The sequence below is a fragment of the Symphalangus syndactylus genome, chromosome 22, assembly GCF_028878055.3.
Source record: "Symphalangus syndactylus isolate Jambi chromosome 22, NHGRI_mSymSyn1-v2.1_pri, whole genome shotgun sequence".
NCBI lineage: Eukaryota > Metazoa > Chordata > Mammalia > Primates > Hylobatidae > Symphalangus > Symphalangus syndactylus.
In genome coordinates, this window is record NC_072444.2 from 36,291,836 (window position 1) to 36,312,059 (window position 20,224).

Below are 20,224 nucleotides of genomic sequence, written 5' to 3' on the forward strand. Positions count from 1 at the left end.
GAACCATAAGTCCATTAAACCTCTTTCTTCTGTAAATCGCCCAGCCTCAGGTATGTCTTTATCGGCAGTGTGAAAATGGACTAATACACATGTACACGTGGGCTATGGGTTGTATTGTGTCTGTGAAAACAATATGTTCATCCAGGTGCAGTGGCTCACGTGTGTAATCCCAGCACTTTGGAAGGCTGAGGCAGGTGGATCACCTGAGGTCGGGAATTCAAGACCAGCCTGGCTAACATGGTGAAACCCCATCTCTACTAAAAATACAAAAATTAGCTGTGCATGGTGGCAGGAACCTGTAATCCCAGCTACTCAGGAGGCTGCGGCAGGAGAATGGCTTGAACCTGCTGGAGGTTGCAGTGAGCTGAGATTGTACCACTGCACTCCAGCCTGGGCAGCAGAGTGAGACTCTGTCGAAAAAGATATGTTCAGTCCTCACTCCTAGTACCTCAGAATGTGAAGTTTGCTGGAAAGAGGGTCACCACATATGTTTCTGGTTAAGACAAGGTCATACTGGAGAAGCAGGGTAGGTCCTTGACCCAATATGACTGAAGTCCTTGTGAGAAGAGAAGAGACAGAGACACACAGGGACAGTGGCAAGTGAAGACAGAGAGGAGACTGGAGTAATGCCACTGCAAGCCAAGAACACCCAGAACTGAGGTCACCGCCAGAAGTAACAGCTCTACCCAGCGTCTCAGAGGGGGCATGGTCCTGCTGACACCTTGATTCCAGACTTCTGGACTCCAGAACCATAAGAGAATAAATTTCTGTTCTTTTTTTTTTTTTTTTTTTTTGAGATGGAGTCTCGCTCTGTCACCCAGGCTGGAATGCAGTGGCGCAATCTCGGTTCATTGCAACCTCTGCCTCCCAGGTTCATGCCATTCTCCTGCCTCAGCCTCCCGAGCAGCTGGGACTACAGGCGCCCGCCACCACGCCCGGCTAATTTTTTTGTATTTTTTTAGTAGAGACAGGGTTTCACCATGTTAGCCAAGATGGTCTCGATCTCCTACCTCATCATCTGCCCACCTCGGCCTCCCAAAGTGCTGGGATTACAGGCGTGAGCCACCGCGCCCGGCCGAGCCTGGAACATCTTGTGGTGCAGAAGGTTGGCGGTGCAGAAAGAATGGTGGAGACGGCCCCAGGAGACCGAAACCAAGCAGGCAGCTCCCACTGCCCAAACCGCACCCTCTCCAGCCTCAAAACTCCACAGTAATGGATAATCCTGAGTTAGTACAAATAAGCAAATAATAAGCAAATGCTACCACGTACAGAATTCCAGCTAGTACCTGCAGAGGGAATGAAGGAGTTAAAACTCAGCTGGGCACGGTGGCTCATACCTGTAATCCCAGCACTTTGGGAAGCCAAGGTGGGCGGATCACCTCAGGTCAGGAGTTTGAGATCAGCCTGGCCAACATAGTGAAACCCTGTCTCTATTAAAATTATAAAAATTAGCCAGGCATGGTGGCATGCAGCTGTAATCCCAGCTACTCGGGAGGCTGAGGCGGGAGAATCGCTTGAACTCGGGAGACGGAGGCTGCAATGAGCCGAGATCACACCACTGCACTCCAGCCTGGGTGACAGAGTAAGACTCTGTCACAAAACAAACAAACAAACAAAAAACAACTCACTGCTGTTTAACCACCAGTGTGAAGATAACTGATTTGGGCAGGAATCATCGACAGATGTTAAAACGACTGGGTCAAATTTTAATGAGGGAGTTTGTTTACATCACCTCAAATTATCTCCCTAAAAATTATTTATAACTTTTAAACAGAAAAATGGTAACATGACAGTGGGGACACCTGGCAGCTACCACCTTACCCCAGGGACAGAAGTCACCATGAGCAGTGAGGGGACAGTTGCCGCCTTGGGCTCCAGGTGCGCCCCACTGAGGACATGCCCTCCATCTATGGTCTTCTGGAAAAGAGGCCTAACTCTAGACCCGAGGAAACACCCTTCTGCCAGCCTCTTTCCAGAGCTGCAGCACTGTCACACATTTACCCATTGTACAGGTTAAATTCCAGTCGCAGACCACCTAGGTCACCTCCCAGAGCCACCACGCACAGCTCACTAACTGGAAGTTAGGCCAGGCAACGAGCAAAGTCCTGGCTTGCGTCACGCAGCTCTCAGAAAACTCTCAGGCATGGGACTAAAATTCTGGGTAGCATGGTTTTGTGTGTCTTCTCAGGATTCGACACAGAACTTGGATACACAAAATCCTGTTTTAAAATGCCTTTCCCAGATAACACAGCTCTCCTGATTCCACCAAAGACTTGTGGGAAACGCAGACACAATGGCTTCTACCAACACTCATGGAAGGTGGAGGTTGCTGAGTAAACCGGAGCTCTTCTGCAGAAAATGCCCCTGTGACAAGCTAGGGTTCCCTGTGAATCACACCTCAAGTGTCCCCAGGCACCAGGGCACCAGGAGGCTCAGGTCGCTGCATGCTGACCTCTGCCCAACAGGTGTGGCCCGAGGCAGCAGCTCTGGGTCTCATGGGGAAACGGGTGACACACATGAAATTGGGTTCCAGATAAGATGGAACCAGCCTGCCTGTGTCCTGGGGCCCCCATGGTTCCAGGGGCCTCCTGCCACCCACAGTGGGGACGAGTGTGGCTGCCTGGGTGTAAGGCCCCAGCAGATGGCTCTGAGCAGCTGCACGCATGGCACTGGGTGCACCGTGCTGATCTGCACACAGGAGTGTTCACGTCACCTCCCGGGGTGTGGGGAAGGAGGCGTCTGGCCATCCCTCCCTGCTGCTGTGATGTATGTGGTACTGCAGGGGTGTGGACTCGGGATGGAGGGGCCAAGGGCCGCCCATGCCTCACTTTAGAGGACAAATACATTTTTACCAAGGAAACCTCTGGGGAGTTCACTCATTTTTCTCTCCCATGTATCCATGATTTCTCATTTTTCTATAATTTTGATATATTACTTGTATAAGAATATTTTTGCAATTAATTCCAAGCATAAACATCTTTAAAAAATCTTGAGGAAAATGGACACTGTACAGATGAGTTAAACAGAGATGGTGGTCTTCATGGTTTGGTTTCCATGGACCACTCCCAGCCCGGCCTGGAGGCCCCCTGAGCTGAAAAGCCAAGCCAGGTGCTGCCACCTGCAGCCCAGAGCACGTGGCTACGACCCTGGAGAATGGCCTCAGTGACGCAACACACCTGGGCCTGACCCACGGCCCCACAGGAAACGTGGCCCTGCACCCAGAGGTCCTGAACAGACGACAGCCACAGCAGGCAGGATTGGGCCAAGGGGCAGCCGCTTCTCTCCTCTGTCATCAGAGCTCGGCATCCTGTCTCCTGAGACACAAAACTCTGGGCCTACAAGTCGGTAAGAATTCAGCCACATGTGGGTGGGACGCGGAGATCAGGGGCAAGCACAAGCACTTATTTGTAAAAGTGCTCCTAACACTTGCGTGTGCACACACCTGCACTCCTCTACCTCTGGATGGAGCTCAGCAGCCAGGTACCTTGCTTGGTGCCCTGGTCATCCCGCCAGGCTGTTGGTGTCTATGGGAAGGCATGGTGGGTGACACACACATGTCCCTGGCACTCACTGACACTGTGTAGGAGCTGAACTCAGTGAGCAGAGAAGGAACCTCAGCCAGAATGACCGCCACCCAGTGTGCGGAGCCCAGGGCAGGGCTGTCCCAGGACTCAGGCCCTACTATGAGGCTGAACCTCAGGATACTGCCAGCATCCACCGTTTCACCACCAATCACATCACTTCATGCTGTCCATGGGTGGTGGGTGGCTCCCCCACACTCCAACATGCCAGCACAGAAGCATGAGAAGCAGAGTCACCCCACTTCCACCATCAGGCAGACAGAAAGCCAGGAGATGCAGCCCCACGCAAGCCCCACGCTCAAAGCCATGACTGTCCACGCGAGGGTAGGCCCGAGGCTGCCTGTGCACACAGAAGACACTGGAGGGCCTGCGTGCTCTTCATGTGAGAAGTGATGGCGAGCAGGAAGAGCAGGGAGACAGGGACCTGGTGACATGGAGGAAGCCTGCGGGGACATGGGTCCCTGAGCTCCTCGCCTGTGGGCGCCTGTGTGGCGGGCACGCTCACCGGTTGGTAGAGCCGTTGTAGCAGTAGTTGGGCAGGAAGTCATAGTTGAGCTCCCAGAAGACGTGCAGGGTGATCCTCCCGTAGGGCGCTGACACGTTGTGGTTGGCCTCCCGGAACATGGCGTCGAAGCTGTCCAGCGTCAGGTACCGGCTCAGCAGCTTGTGGGTCATGCGGTTGATTTCCAACAGGCCGTCCAGCTCCTGTGGGACCAAAGACAGGGGTGGGTGACAGAGCTGGTCCAGGCAGGAAGGAGGCGCCGGGTGGCCTCCGATCCCACCCAGGCCTCACGGTCCCTGGCAGGGCTGCACGGAGGCAGCCCCCAGCAAGCGTAGGCTCTGACAGGTGACATGAACTTGCTTCTTGGCACCCCACCTTTTCACAGTCACCCCCACTGGGCCATGCTTTTCTCCACTGCAGTCACCTCCACGCCACCTACCCCTGCTGTCCAGCACCCTGTGGGGCAGAGTGCACGTGTGGCCTGCTACTGCCACCCTTCCCCCCATGTGCCCGCTAAGCCCCGGCCCTGCCCTGCAGTATAACCCAGCCGGCGGCTGCATCTCCCTGGGCGTTGGAGCTGAGCCAGCTTTTTCTGAGGTGCCTGGAGTCACTGAAAGGCACACGTGGGTGGCAGGGCAGGTGCACTTGTTCCTACAGGCCTTGCAAGCCCTCACGTGTGCTGCTCTGGAGCTCGCCCAGGCTGCACTGTCCAATGTGGCGGCCGGGGCCAGAGCACAGCTGCTCCCACCTGAGGTGCGCTACATGAGACACCAGATTTCAAAGACTGAGTAGGATGAAACAGACTAGCAAATACCCACCTCAATTATATTGCCGTAGGAATGACGTGGTGAATTAATATGGGGATACAGTGGATTAAGTACGTTATTAAAAATAACTTCACCTATTTCCTTTTCTAATGTGACTATGGGAAAATTTCAAATTACGGATCTGACTTGAATTCTATTTTTATTAGACAGTAATGGCCTCGATCAAAGCCTCGACCAATGATTTTACTCAAAACCACATTTGGCCAATGCCAACAGAAACACCACGGCCTGTACCAAATTACGCTCATAGAAAAAGGCTGCCACAGGTCTCTCTCTGAGTCCCAGCCTGTTTGACTCTAAGGATGAACACGCAGGGCCCTGCTCTGAAGTGCAGAGATGCTCACAGGGACATGCACTGTGCCCGCCAGCGCCTAGTGTCTGCCAGCCAAGGTCTGTTCTCCATGAATGAACAATCCTCTCGAGCCCTGGCATGTTCATTACCATCTGCAGCCTTTATTCTCAGAAGATCGATTTGGCTGGCGACCAAACCCTCGATTCACAGTTCCTTTCCTTGGCTCTGATGAAGGTCTGAGGAAAATCGGATTTTGCTTCCCTGCCTGCCCTGCTCAGACAGCCCAAGGGCTTCTTCCTCACCTGGGAAGTCCAAAACTTTCACTGCAATACCGTTTTTAAATGTATTATTATTTTTTCTAATCTTCAACCAGCCTAAGATGCAGTATTTCTAAGTGTTGACAAGCTTGGGTCGGTTTTACCAAATACATGATGTACGATTTTAATAGACACTTTCAAGGTGTCTTCTATTTTATCAATATTTTCTTGCAATAAATGCCAGTCGGCCTTGTTCCGTTGCTTTGGTTTTCTTCTTGAGGAAGCTGTATGACAGGTACATTGAATCTTCATCATCCATGATGATGGTCATCTGAGAGTATCATTTCCTCTCAAATTCTTTTTCTGCTTTAATTTCTTTTTGATTTTAAAAATGTTCCTTTTTTCTTTTTTTGAGACAGAGCCTTGCTCTGTTGCCCAGGCTGGTGTGCAGTGGTGCAATCTTGGCTCACTGCAACCTCTGCCTCCTGGGTTCAAGCGATTCCCCTGCCTCAGCATCCTGAGTAGCTGGGACTACAGGCGTGTGCCACCATGCCTGGTTAATTTATTGTATTTTTTAGTAGAGACGGGGTTTACCATGGTGGCCAGGATGGTCTCGATCTCCTGACCTCCTGATCCGTCCACCTCGGCCTCCTAAAGTGCTGGGATTATAGGAGTAAGCCACCGAGTGCACAGCCTTCATTCTTATTTCTGTTTTTTTTGTTTGTTTGTTGTTTTTTGAGACAGAGTCTCACCTGTCGCCCAGGCTGCAGTACAGTGGCGCGATCTCGGCTTACTGCAACCTCTGCCTCCTGGGTTCACGCCATTCTCCTGCCTCAGCCTCCCGAGTAGCTGGGACTACAGGTGCCCTCCACCACGCCCGGCTAATTTTTTTATGTTTAGTAGAGTCGGGGTTTCACCATGTTAGCCAGGATGGTCTCGATCTCCTGACCTCGTGATCTGCCTGCTTCAGCCTCCCAAAGTGCTGGGATTACAGGTATGAGCCACCGTGCCCGGCCTTTTCTCTTTTCAAAACTTTCTTTTTTCCAATAACCTTATTTCTGGATTTCTTTTTTTTTTCTTGTCTTTGAGACAGAGTCTTGCTCTGTTGCCTAGGCTGGAGTGCAATGGCACAATCTTGGCTCACTGCAATCTCTGCCCCCTGGGTTCAAGCAATTCTCCTGCCTCGGCCTCCCAAGTAGCTGGGATTACAGGCGTGTGCCACGCCCAGCTAATTTTTTGTATTTTTAGTAGAGATGGGGTTTCACCATGTTGGCCAGCCTGGTCTTGAACTCCTGACCTCAGGCAATCCACCCACCTTAGCCTCCAAAAGTGCTGGGATTACAGGTGTGAGCCACCATGCCCAGCCTATTTCTGGATTTCTAAAAATTCTGATTTATATTGTTCTTTCACGGGAACTACTACTTTTTTTTTTTTTTTTTTTTTTGAGATGCAGTCTCGCTCTGTCACCCAGGCTGGAGTGCAGTGGCGCAATCTCAGCTCACTGCAACCTCCGCCTCCGGGGTTCATGCCATTCTCCTACCTCAGCCTCCCGAGTAGCTGGGACTACAGGCGCCTGCCATCAAGCCTGGCTAATTTTTTGTATTTTTAGTAGAGACGGGGTTTTCACCGTGTTAGCCAGGATGGTCTCGATCTCCTGACCTCGTGATCCGCCCACCTTGGCCTCCCAAAGTGCTGGGATTACAGGCGTGAGCCACTGCGCCCGGCCAGCAACCACTACTTTCTTAATTTCTTTTAGCTGACTGTGAAACATGAGGTTACAGTTTCCATGGTCCATGGGTGTCTGTCTGACGTGCCTCCGCCGTCTGTAGGGACACTACTGTGCACTTACATTTTCTTTTTTAGTGTAATACGTCTAAAGGGGATTGGACCATGATCTTTACCTATGGCTCGACTGGAAGTGAAATAAGCTCTCTCATGCTTCTGAAGAGGAAAAGGGATTGGTCAAGGCCAAGAGTAACAGCACTGGCTCAAGCCTTCTGAGACCTGCCTCTCATGCTCCCCTCCGCAATGATCCTAACCCTTACCAGCTTACATGCTATTCCCAGCAGCTTCTCCCATGGGCAGCTTTGTCTTAGGAGGGAATTTTGATTTATTCAATTCCAGAGTCAGCAGGGCCTACTGTTTTAGCTCCCTGAAACCTGATCTCATCTCAGGCATCTTTGAAGAGCTCTGTCTAAATTATTCTCTGTAGGCCATCAGCCTGGGCTCCTTGACTCCAATGCCAGGTGGTGGGCAGCACAACCCATGTGTACTCAAATGGCCTGACTCACAGGGATGCCAGTGTTGGCACAGGGGTGCCAGTGTTGACTAAAGGACTGTGGTACCCCCACAAACGATCAGCCTTCAGAAGTCTCATTGATCTGGATAAAGGGAAAAGCCCTAGGCCGACCCAATACCAGCCTAACTTGAATCATCATAAAAGAAATTCACGGCTCCTCAATCAGTTCTCGGACCCAGAGCTCCTTGGGTGAAGGGGATAAAGGACCTTGTGCATTCTGTTAGAAAATGCACACTGTAAACCCTCCCCCTGCTCCCCCAGTGGAAACGGACGTGTGGCCATGCACCAATGACCGTGCACTGGAGAAGGGAAGACAACCAGCCCATTCAGGCTTACTGCATACTAGCTCTGATTAAGTCCTAAAGATTCAAAGGCACCATAGGCTGAGGGTCAGAGTTGGGGGTGGTCAGGTGATCCACAGAGCTGTGGCTCGGGGGCCCGCTCACTGAGGTCCCCCTGTGGCTCCAGCCCTGGCTCCAGCATGTGTAGTTGGGTGGCACACCTCAGTGGCAGGCCGGTGTCTTCTGTCCACGTTAAGGCCTTTCTGCCATCTTCTCTTCAGACAAGTCTTTTGTGACGCCACTCTCTCTCATCTCCTCTAACACTCCAGTTACACGTTAGGTCTTTCCACTGTTTTCCACATTTCTTATGCTCTTTTCTGTTTCATTCATTTTTATTTTTCTCTGTTCCCCAGTTCAGATGTTTTTAACGTCTGTTTTCCCATTCCTTAGTCTTGCCTCTTCCTGTGTTCAAATTGTGATAGAGACACAGGGAAAAATGGCAGACAGAAGGCAAGACTAACTGGCAGCTCCCATTCAGAGGAACAGAGCAGTGTGTGAAGACTCGCACTGCAAACTTTTGCTTCAAGAAATACCACAGGAACATACCAGGAAAGCCAAGAGAATCCAAAGACCCTCTGAAGGAAGCGGCTTGCCTCCGTAGGCTCCGTGAGACAGCCGAAAAATGGGTGAGTGCCCAAAGAGGGTGAGTGGGGAACGTTGGCCCTGAACACACATCCTCAGTGGGAAACCTGAAGGTCCAGATAACAGGAGAAGGATTAGACCTTACCTGGAGATGAGATGAATTCAGACAGCCAAGCGAAATGTAGGGGTAGAGGAATTAGCAGGAAGAGCCTTGTGGGGTCTCTTGGTCCCTAAAGAAGATATTTCTTTTTTTTTTTTTGAGATGGAGTCTTGCTCTGTCGCCCAGGCTGGAGTGCAGTGGTGTGATCTCGGCTTACCGCAACCCCCGCCTCCTGGATTCAAGCGATTCTCCTGCCTCAGCTTCCAGAGTAGCTGGGACTACAGGTGCCTGCCACCATGCCCGGCTAATTTTTGCAGTTTTAGTGGAGATGGGGTTTCACTATGTTGGCTAGGCTGGTCTCGAACTCCTGACTTCAAATGATCCACCTGCCTCAGCCTCCCAAAGTGCTGGGATTACAGGCATGAGCCACTGTGCCAGCCAAAGTTAAACATTTTTATCTCCTAGCTCATTAATACTAAAATGTAAACACGTTATTAAGTGGTGTGCTACTTGGCGATTTTTTCAAGATTGGGGTTATGTGTTCGTTAAGTCAATTTAGCATCGTGAACACTGAGTGTAGGCTTGGTATAGGCCACACCCGATAAATGCATCTCTTTTATCATCTATACAAGAGCCTTGGTATAGGCCACGCCCGATGAGTGCATCTCTTTTATCATCTATACAAGAACTGGACCTACCCTTAGTCCAATTTATCAATAGGGCAAAGTGAAATTACTTACAACTATGGAGGTCAAATCTTCACTTTCAAATCGTCCAATCGCCAGTTCCAGGGACTTATACATGGCTGCTGAGACGCGCTGGGTGATCAGACGATTGAGGTCTATTGACCTGCCGAGGAGCTGGCGTACACAGGGAAGGATGGCAGGGAGAGAGTGGACATGAGCAGCTTGAAAATGACAAACGCCTCACCAGAGACCCTGGAGAAGCTGGTCTGTCAATAACAACACCCTTTACAACTACGTTCAAGACCCATCTCCCCGCATACATGGCAGCCTGTGTGTGTCTTTTCACAGGTGTTACGATGATAAATAAGAGAAAATTACTCCATCTCTATTTCAGCATACTAGGAACATATCCATACTTCCGTGTTGTTCTAACAACATGAAAATATGACAAAGCCCTGGTGAAAAATGCCCAAAAATGTGCATGGTGATTACTGGTGTATAGAGAGTAGAATTAAATGCAGTTTTTTTACAGTTTTCCATATTTTACTAGTTTTGTGTGTGTAATGTAACATCACTTTTCATTTTTAATTTTTTTTCTTTTTTTAATGTTTGTGGGTATGCAGTAAGTGTACATATTTATGGGGTACATGAGATGTTTTGATACAGGCATGAAATGTGTTTCATTTTTTTAAAAGTTGTAAAAAATAAGCACTGTGTATCTTTAAATTCTTCCTGCTGGCCAGGAGAAAGTTTTCTCTGATGCTCTGAGCTGACGAGTGCTTCTCACCTTCGTTCTTTTTAAGCTCTGGCTTTTGGGCTCCTGGAGAAGGGCTGACCCCTCCGGGCTATGCCTGCCCCCAGGAGCCGCAGGGCAGATACAGAATGCTGCAGGTGTTCCCTGTGTGTGAGGTGACCCAATAGAAACGGTGTGTCTTTCAATGCCTAACAATTTATAAGGACGTTCATAGTCACAAGGCACGCTGATATCTAAACCTAGCTAGCTATAAGAAATCTCAATCTTTTTTTTTTTTTCTTTTTTTTGAGACGGAGTCCCACTCACTCTGTCGCCCAGGCTGGAGTGCAGTGGTGCAATCTCAGCTCGCTGCAACCTCCACCTCCCAGGTTCAGGTGATTCTCTTGCCTCAGCCTCCCAGAGCAGCTGGGACTACAGGAACTCACCACCACGCCCAGCTAATTTTTGTATTTTTAGTAGAGATGGGGTTTTGCTATGTTGGCCAGGCTGGTCTCGAACTCCTAAGCTTAGGGGATCTGCCCGCCTTGGCCTCCCAGTGTTGGGATTACAGGGGTGAGCCACCGCACCCAGCTGAAAACCCAGTCTTTTCAATGCACGCTCTACGTCCCCACCACAGCCCGGCCCCAGCTCACCTGCACGTGCCTCTGCTTCAGCAGCGTCTCGTAGCGGTTAGACGGCGGGAGGTGGATCGTGGCTCCCTGATTCTTGCATTCTGATCGTAACCGTTTATCAAGAAGCAAACTAGTGTAGAAGGAAGACAGAAAGTGTTTCATACACTATAAATTGTAATGGGAATGTCAGATCAAATTATGAAACATTTCGTATCAAAATCACACACCAGATACTCACCTTCCTGCCATAACCTTATAATAGGCAAATATCTGGTCTGCTAGCTTGTAAACAAATTGGTCAAAACATAGATTCACCTGAAGAAAAAGAAAGCACACGTTACAGTTTGATTCCCTAAAGCAAGATCAAATAACAAGCTGAAAAACAAAATGTTTCATGAAGGCAACTAACTGAGGCTCTTTTATTTTTTTGAGATGGAGTCTTGCTCTGTTGCCCAGGCTGGAGTACAGTGGTGCGATCTTGGCTCACTGCAATCTCTGCCTCCCAGCTTCAAGTGATTCTCCTGCCTCAGCCTCCTGAGTAGCTGGGATTATAGGTGCCCGCCACCATGCCAGGCTAATTTTTGTATTTTTAGTAGAGACGAGGTTTTACCATGTTGGTCAGGCTGGTCTCAAACTCGTAACCTCAGGTGATCTGCCTGCCTCGGCTTCCCAAAGTGCCATGATTGCAGGCATAAGCCACTGCACCCGGCCTGAGGCTCTCATTAGGAAAAAAAAGCTAGGCCAGGCGTGATGGCTCATGCCTGTAATCCCAGCACTTTGCAAGGCCGAGGAGGGCAAATCACTTGAGGTCAGGAGTTCAAGACCAGCCTGGCCAACATGGTGAAACCCCACCTCTACTAAAAATACAAAAAATTAGCCTCGTGTGGTGGCACGTGCCTGTGGTCCTGGCTACTCAGGAGGCTAAGCACGAGAATCGCTTGAACTCAGGAAGCAGAGGTTACAGTGACCAAGATCACACCACGGCACTCCAGCCTCGGCGACAAAGCAAGACTCCACCTCAAAAAAGAAAAATAAACTAAAGAAACTAGCAATAATCTTACTGTCCAACAACAGCACACTAAATAAACTGCAGTGTGGCCAGGAGTGACTCCACACTGCCACAGAAACCTAGGCTAGAACCAATCTTACTGAGTGAGAAAAATATTCCTATTCTCTGAAATCCAAGAGAGAATCAACAAGGCTCTCTTCACTGTGTACAGTGACCACGAGGAGCTACTGTGCATTGCAGGTGGGTTCCCGCTCTGGGGCAGCTCCGCCTACTGTGCACTCCAGGAGGCACCACCGAGGGCCTTCCCTGGAGCAAAGCGGCTGTTCTGGGTGTGAGATTGGTCAGGAGGCACCCCCAAAAGACCCTTACTTGCAGATGGGATTCGTACTATCTCCTGGAACTGTGAGAATACCTGCGCTTGGTGGCAAGTGGGACCCAGGACCCACGTGCCCGGCAGACAGGGCCAAGAAGGGCGTCTCTGCCCTCCTCCCATCCTGCAGGGCCGGGGACCTGTGACATCTCCCTGAAGCACCATTTTCAGGTGGTCTTTGTGTGAGAAGGCAGAGGAGATTATGTGTAGAATAAGGTTCATCTCCTTAAATGTGCATACACTAACCTGAGAATTCCACCTGTGGGAATTTGTCCTATAGAAGTCATGCGATGCAAATAAAAAATATGCCAGGGAGTGCAGCAGAGTGCTATTTATAAAATCCAAAACCAAAAAAATAGACAAATAAAACAGGAGTTGCTTCAGTTGAACATCACAGATCATGTTCATAACCAAAAACAGATGAGGATGCAGACACCGCAGTGACACACGGTCAAGTGAAAAAGCACATCCTGCACTCATCGCGGGAGCATATCCAGAGAGGAAGGGCTCGCTCCCACATGCTTGCTTCGTGGTTTATACTGTCTTATATTTTAAACAAAGTTTAATACTTGGAAGAAAACAAAATGAGAAAGGAGATTTAATTGAAGGAAATGAACAGAAATGGAGCTGCAGGGGCCTCACCTCGGCCTCGATTTCGTCGTAGAGGAACTGCTTGTTGAACCTGGTGAGCGCGTAGTGGGCGCTGTCATTGTACAGGTCCAGGGAGTAGAGCACGTACCTGCAGAGGACAGCAGCAGTGTGACCAGCAGCCTCTGCCATGCACTCGCAGCTCTGACGGCCTCCCCCCACCTCAGAAACTCAACTCCATTTTTCACCACTCATGTAAGGAAAAACAATTTTCACTTCAAACACCACACAATCCTCCTGTGAAAGCCCGTGGTGGCTGTGCCTGAGGTGGCCGCCACACCCACCAGGCTGCGAGGACACTTGCGGACAGCAGATACTCACTCAAGGCCACACACGGACAAGGGCCTCCACCTGCCTGCGTCTTCTCACTTAGCAGGCTTTAAAATATTTCACTACAAGTACATAGGATTTTTTTTTTAACAAGAAAATTGGGTTATTTTCTTATTTCAAGAATGAACTCCAGTGGCCAGGCTTGGTGGTTCACGCCTGTAATCCCAGCACTTTGTGGGGCTGAGGTGGGCAGATCACTTGAGGTCAGGAGTTCAAGACCAGCCTGGGCAATACGGCAAGACACTGTCTCTAACAAAACTACAAAAAGCTATCTGGGCGTGGTGGCGCACGCCTGTAGTCTCAGCTACTTGGGAGGCTGAGGTAAAAGGATCACTTGAGCCTGACAGGTCAAGGCTGCAGTGAGCTGAGATCATGCCACTACACTCTAGCCTGTGTGACAGAGTGAGATCCTGTCCAAAAAAATGATAGAGAATGAACTCCAGCACTTTAGGTGGATGAAGCAGGAAGATAACACGAGGCCAGGACTTTGAGACCAGGTTGGACAACATAGCAAGACCCCATCTCCATGAAACACAAAACAATTAGCCAGGTGTGGTGGCACATGCCTGTAGTCCCAGCTACTCAGGAGGCTGAGGCAGGAGAATCGCCTGAACCTAGGAGGTTGAAGCTGCAGTGAGCTGTCTTTGCACCACTGCACTCCAGCCTGGGCAATAGAGCAACCTTGTCTCTGTTGGGGAAAAAAAAAAAAAAGAATGAACTGACTGGAAGAGAACAACGGTGGGCTGGGCGTGATGACTCATGCCTGTAATCCCAGCACTTTGGGAGGCCGAGGTGGGTGGATCACTTGAGGTCGGGAGTTCGAGACCAGCCTGGCTAACATGATGAAACTCATCGCTACTAAAAATACAAAAATTAGCCGGGCGTGGTGGTGGGTGCCTATAGTCCCAGCTACTTGGGATGCTGAGGCCAGAGAATTGCTTGAACCCAGGAGGTGGAGGTTGCAGTGAGCTGAGATTGTGCCACTGCACTCCAGCCTGGGTAACAGAGCAAGGCTCTGTCTCAAAAAAAAAAAAAAAAAAAAAAAAAAGAAAGAAAAGAAAAAATCACACCAACGGAAGTACATAGACAGCATTAAACATTAAAAAAAAAAAAAAAAAGAACAAAGGTGAAGGTCCTGGATCCCACAGCTGACCAGGAGCATGTCCAGCATGGGCCCATGGTTGAAGGCCCGTCTCCCACTGCTTCATGTCTGGACAAAGGCCATGGCCAGGGGCAAGGAGGCCCATGCCTGAAGGAGGCCTCCAAGCTGGTTCCAGCTCCTCATGCCACCCCAATGCTGTGGCACGAGCCATCAGAGGCTCTGCCCACACAGATGGCATAGCCATGCCACAGCCACAGACAGTGGAAGGTGACTGTCCTTACCATCTCCTGGGCACCACGAGGGATGTGTGAGGACTGACACACAAGGAACTCAGGGGCTTCCCACTCATGGTGCTCAGAAGACAGACCAGCTGGGCGGCTCCCCAGTCACTCACCATGAGACACGCCCTTTTCCAAACACTTTCCCTTCCATGAACTTCATATTTTGAAAGACTGACCCTTCCATCTAGGTCCACAGTCCTGATCCCCAAAACAAAGCTGTTCAATCAATACTTCCTTTCCCCACTTCATCTGGGTCAGAGGCTGTGTCACACAAAAGGCCAGGCCACAGGGCTCCCGCAAGGCAGCTCCCGGGCATGGCCACCTCACAGGGCCTGCACTACGAAGGCCTGGGGAAGGTCCAGGTTCATCCATCTCCCTGGTCCAGGCTGAGTCCCCAGGCCCCAGCCAGCACCCATGCAAAGTAGGAACGTGACTGGTTCTAGTGCCTGAGCTCTCAATTCCAGTCTGACATCAAGAAACTGGATAGTTACTTGTATTAATCTCTAAAGCTTTACCCCAGGAAACATGATTTTTTTTTGGAGACAGGGTCTTGCTACGTGGCCAGGCTGGAATGCAGTGGTGCAATCCATAGCTCAATGCAGCCACAAACTTCTGTGGTAAAGCAATCCTCCTGTATCAGCCACCACACCAGGCTAAGTTTTCTCATTTTTGTAGAGACTGGGGTCTTGCTATTTTGCCCAGGCCCATAAACGTGATTTCAAATACAATACTAAAAACAGTCCCGGCCTCTCCGCCACCTCCTCTGAGGACCCCTGGTCACCACATGCAAAGGCTGGAGACAGGCCCGCAGGACACGCACTCCATCATCGACGCCTCCTTGGTCTCCAGGATGTGGTCTGTCAGGATCCAGGGCATCGACATCTCAATGGGGAACTGGATCCTCCTGCCCATGGTCAGCTCCAGGAAGAACTCTCGGAACCACAGCTGCGAAAGGTCACAGCACTGCTGCAGCGTTTCTGGGAGGGTTCAAACAACACCATGTTATCTCCCGCAAGCAAAAAAAAACCTTTAGCAGAGATGACACAATGGCTGTGTGCCGGGTGCCTCCTCCTCCTCGCTCAGCCCCAAGCCATGCAGCATGGACATGAGTGGGGAGGGGTCACCGGGGCCTTGCACTAAGGACAGGACCAGCTGGGCATGGCTGCAGGTAAAGCCACCTCATCAACCCTGTGAGCCCTTCAGTGGGATCCAGGGGGAAAGTGTCTTTTTTTTTTTTTTTTGAGACAGAGTCTCTCTTACTCTGTCACCCAGGCTGGAGGGCAGTGGCGCGATCATAGCTCACTGCAGCCTTCAACTCCTGGGCTCATGCGATCCCTCCTGCCTCAGCCTCCCAAGTAGCTGAGAACACAGGCAAGTGCCACCAACTGATTTTGTATTTTTTATAGAGGTGGGAGTCTCGCCATGTTGCCCAGGCTGCTCTCAGACTCCCGGCTTCAAGTGATTCTCCTGACTTGGCTTCCCAAAGTATTAGGATTAACAGGTATGAGCCACTGTGTTTTACCTAAAAATGTTCTTTTCAAAAGGAGACATAAAAACAGGACTTCTGGCTGGGTACAGTGGCTCACGCCTGTAATCCTAGCACTTCGGGAGGCCGAGGCGGGTGGATCACAAGGTCAGGAGTTTGAGACCAGCCTGGCCAACATGGTAAAACCCCATCTCTACTAAAAATACAAAATTAGCCAGGTACAGTGGTGAGTGCCTGTAATCCCAGCTACTCGGGAGGCTGAGGGAGGAGAATCTCTTGAACCTGGGAGGCGGAGCTTGCAGTGAGCTGAGATCGCCCCACTGTACTCTCGCCTGGGTGACAGAGCAAGACTTCGTCTCAACAAAAAACAAAACAAAAAACAGGACTTCTTCACTTTCACTTAGGATAAAAACCAATGTCCAGGCCGCAGCATTAGAGGCACACTCAGGGAGGTCTGGCTAACGCAAAAACGAGGCAGATTAAAAGAGCCCACACTCGAACTCCATCCTTTCATGGAGTTAACAGCAAAAGTGGTACTATTTCCTCCAATACCTGCAGCACCCCAGCCAAGACGGCAGGGATCCTGTTCTGAGCAAGAGGTGGACACGGACGACTCGATGAGGACACGGGGCAGACACACGGAGGGCAGAGAGCGCACCCACCGGTGGCCAGTCAAGGTGGCCGGGCATCACCCAGGATGGGCTTGCCTGGCACAGGGCACCTGCTACCTTCCCCCCACGTCATGGTCTGCAGGGGCCATTTCTGGTATTTATCAATGCCTGTGTCTCAACTCAGGCACCAGATTACATTCGCCTGTTTCCGACCCCGCACGGGTTGAAAAGATTTTCTGTTCATGTCGCAGGGCCAGCCCGGGCTCCTCAGCTTATAACCTTGTAGGGGCCACGCCCTGCGGAGCGAGCTCAGGCCAAGGACGTACAGCCACCGCCACAGAGGGCAGGACGAGTCACCGTCTGGGTGCACCAAGGGACGGGGCAGGGGGTGGTCAGGCAGGCGGAAGCATTCTAGACGGTGTTAGTGGTGTTAGGACATGCCAGGCCGGATGCTGGTCAGCAGTATCTCTTACCACTGAAATTTATCAAGTGAGTGTAGAAGAATGACTCTCGATGAAATTTTTCTATGTCCAATATGGTGGGCCCCTCAAGGCTACTTCTCAAGGTTTTCTTGGAACCACTTTTGTCTGCAATGAGGGACTCTAGCATGGTTCTCACCATGTAAAGCTGGATTATCCAAGGAAACATTTGTGGGGGAGAAAATATACACGGTACATTAGTTATGCCAAACTCAAAGAGCCCATGAGAGAAGGACTGCTCCGCTACGCCCTGGCCGGGAGGGCCCCGCACCAGCTCCCCGAGGGGTCCGGGCGCCTGTCTACGTGGCCACGTTGCTGCTGCTTCGGGGAAAGAACAACCTGTAGCGGAGCAGTTCGCCTCCGTGCCATAAACGTCAAGAGAAACAAATGATGTCTTACCACCAAAGGTTAAAAGGGGTAGGTAGGTGCACGACTGCCTCAGAAACGTGTTAACCGCATGCAAGAGCCTCTCCATGCCCAGAGACTTGAGCTGCCTGAGCAGCTCGGCAGAGCCCAAGGACTCGGCCATGGTGCGCACCAGGTAGAGCTAGACACGGACAGACAGGAGGGAGAGGCAGGAGAGAGACGTTAGTCACTCGACACACACACCCCAGGCAGGGACATGGGACACACGCAGAGGGAGGCAGGGAGGGTGGCCGGCACCACGCACAGGCTGAGGGCCGTCCCCCTGACCCTCCTGCAGAGCCAGCAGCATGCACTGCTGGTGACTTTCCAGAAGAGTGGCAGAAGACATTAAAAGCCTCCAGCAGAGATGAGGGAGAAGACCAGCCCCAGGACGGAGGACAGACGCAGCGGTGTGGATTAAACCGGGTGTGAAAGTCGTGAGAAGCACCTCGGGGAAGCCTGAACACACCAGGAGAGAGGACAGTGGGCAGCTTAGGACCAAGACACACGCAAGCAGCACCTCACAGTTTCCCACGCCCCATCTACGGTCATTTGCAGACCCAACGTAAAAATTATACAGACATTCAAACACCCATCAAGAAACACAGAATGAATACAGACATGTTGGGATGGGAGTTGAAATGGAGTCAGACTCCTTCTTAGTGCACATGACACATCTGACAATCAAGGCACAACTCGCTCACGCTCCCAACTCACTTGGGCGGGAAACAGAGGAGCAGCAGAAACCACAGGCGCCGCTTTCTCTGCCTGAGCAGGCAGCGGGGACCTCATTTAACCGGGGCCTCACCAGCCCCACCTGCTCACAGCTCAGGGTGGGTCCCCCTAGGGAGAGGGTGCAGGCGGGGCTCAAGGGACGAGAACCTGAGTGCTGGAGGGTCCCACGGCGCGGCGTGGCACTTTTATGTCGAAGCCGCTCTTGGGGTCCTTCTCGCCCCGCAAGGCTGGGTCATTGAAGGGCTCGTGCCCTGTCTCCCAGTCACACACGGTCTTCCTGATGGCCTGCAGGACACTGAACACCCCACCAAGTGATCAGCAAGGCCCAGAGGCCAAGACCTCCAGCCTCACAACCACACCATCTCCTCGCCCAACTACCAGGCTCTCAGAACAGCCCCCATGAAAATACAAATTCCTCTGGGGGCCGTGGAGAGATGTGGTAATGGACCAGCTCAACAAGAAAGTTTAAAAGGAGGCTGCCTTCTGGAGAGTATTACTACTCCCAGAAGACTGCCCTGAGCTCCAGTTCACATCTGTTAGCCCAGAGCAGCAGTGAGGTGGCTCTGAGTCACGCTGTGGGCAGGGAGAGGGCAGAACACAGCCTCCACCTGGAGCAGAGCTGGGCCCCACTTGCCCACAGCTGGCTGTCCCCAATAACCAACAGGGACGTGAAGTCACCCACATGACCGGAGCCTGGCCATGTCTCTCAACTGGTTTGGAACACAGCCTCAACACCAACAGGGCTCCACCGTGCAAAGACCCTCACGGGCACCATGCATGAACCACAGGCACCACGAGCCTGGGATAAATGCACCTTGTCCCGGGGTCCTCGGACTCCCTAGACACTCGGCAGCTGACTTACTGTCCCTTGTTTGGGTTAATAATTGGATCCATGCATTACTTTTAGAGGTAGTTCACCAAGAGGGCATCTGAAGGTTGAAGATAAATATATTGAAATCATTTTTGAGAATTTAACGCTCCTGTTGTTTGAATCCAGGTTCATCCGAGGACATGTGGGCACAGCGGGCACAGGACGTGGAGAAGGCTGACCTCTGGATGACGTTCTTCTTCTTCTTGATGGCCTGCCGCAGTGGCTCCCTGAGGGTCACCTGGGAGAAGTCCTGCAGTGCGGCATAGACGGTGTGCCGGATGGCGTGGTTGAACACGCTCTCCATCCTGCCCATCAGCACCTGCAGGCCTTTGATCATGGCAATCACCTGCGGGGGACATGGCAACAGGGACGGCCCTTCTTAGGGGCGGCACCAAGCCTCCTCTGCCTGGCACATGCCAGGGGCTGCTCCTCCTCGCCCACGGCACCTCTCTTACGCCCTCCCGCGTTCGTGCCCTGCAGCTGCCCTGCCCCAAAACATCTTCTCCAAAGCCGTAGTCAATGGAACTGTGCCCGCATCTGACTCCCCACCAGACCATGAGCACCTGGAGGACAGGGATGCATCTGACTCGAAACACACACGCATCCACCCTGGCACACCCTCCTGTGATGGAATTCAAATGGCAAAGAAGAAAAAGACTCAGGAAAGCAGGCATGATATTAACTAGAAAAAGAAGTTACAAGAGGTTGTAGTCCAAATCCCATATTGTTCACAACAAAGGCACACTGAATTACCATTCACAGAAAAAGCCTGGAAGACTCTGATGGAACATAATTACATGACAAAGAGCTTCCAAAGGAATTCCTGGGACAGAAAAATGGTGCCAGGGCTCATTATTTCCCTGTTTCCAGCCAGTAATGTTATCATTAGTGTGTTTTATTACTTTCTGAATAAACAATTGAAGGGCACAAACCAAGCATGACCTTTACATGAGCTTTCTTACTGCTTTTGAAGTTTATAAATATTTCTACAGCCAACTTCACGATAGCTATGTGAGACCTAGAAATCTCTCTGAAAGCAGCAAGGGAGGCAGAGCAAGACACACT

The 20,224-nt window shown here is 51.1% G+C and overlaps 1 protein-coding gene across 12 annotated transcripts in view; it reads right to left on the reverse strand.

Annotated features, from left to right (window-relative positions):
• CYFIP1 (cytoplasmic FMR1 interacting protein 1) overlaps positions 1 to 20,224 on the reverse strand; it is a 113,676-nt gene that overhangs the window by 30,671 nt on the left and 62,781 nt on the right. For 6 of the 12 annotated variants that reach the window (XM_063631211.1, XM_055262525.2, XM_063631212.1 and 3 more), the window contains 9 exons: positions 19,339 to 19,505; positions 18,436 to 18,583; positions 17,143 to 17,296; positions 15,393 to 15,549; positions 12,854 to 12,950; positions 11,071 to 11,147; positions 10,854 to 10,962; positions 9,522 to 9,641; positions 4,087 to 4,286 (listed from right to left, as the gene is read on the reverse strand). In XM_063631211.1, the coding sequence (XP_063487281.1) occupies positions 4,087 to 4,286; positions 9,522 to 9,641; positions 10,854 to 10,962; positions 11,071 to 11,147; positions 12,854 to 12,950; positions 15,393 to 15,549; positions 17,143 to 17,296; positions 18,436 to 18,583; positions 19,339 to 19,505 (1,229 nt within the window). Of the gene's footprint in view, positions 1 to 4,086; positions 4,287 to 9,521; positions 9,642 to 10,853; positions 10,963 to 11,070; positions 11,148 to 12,853; positions 12,951 to 15,392; positions 15,550 to 17,142; positions 17,696 to 18,435; positions 18,584 to 19,338; positions 19,506 to 20,224 lie in introns of those variants that run through there. The other 6 variants (XM_063631207.1, XM_063631206.1, XM_055262521.2 and 3 more) reach the window with 3 other exon arrangements.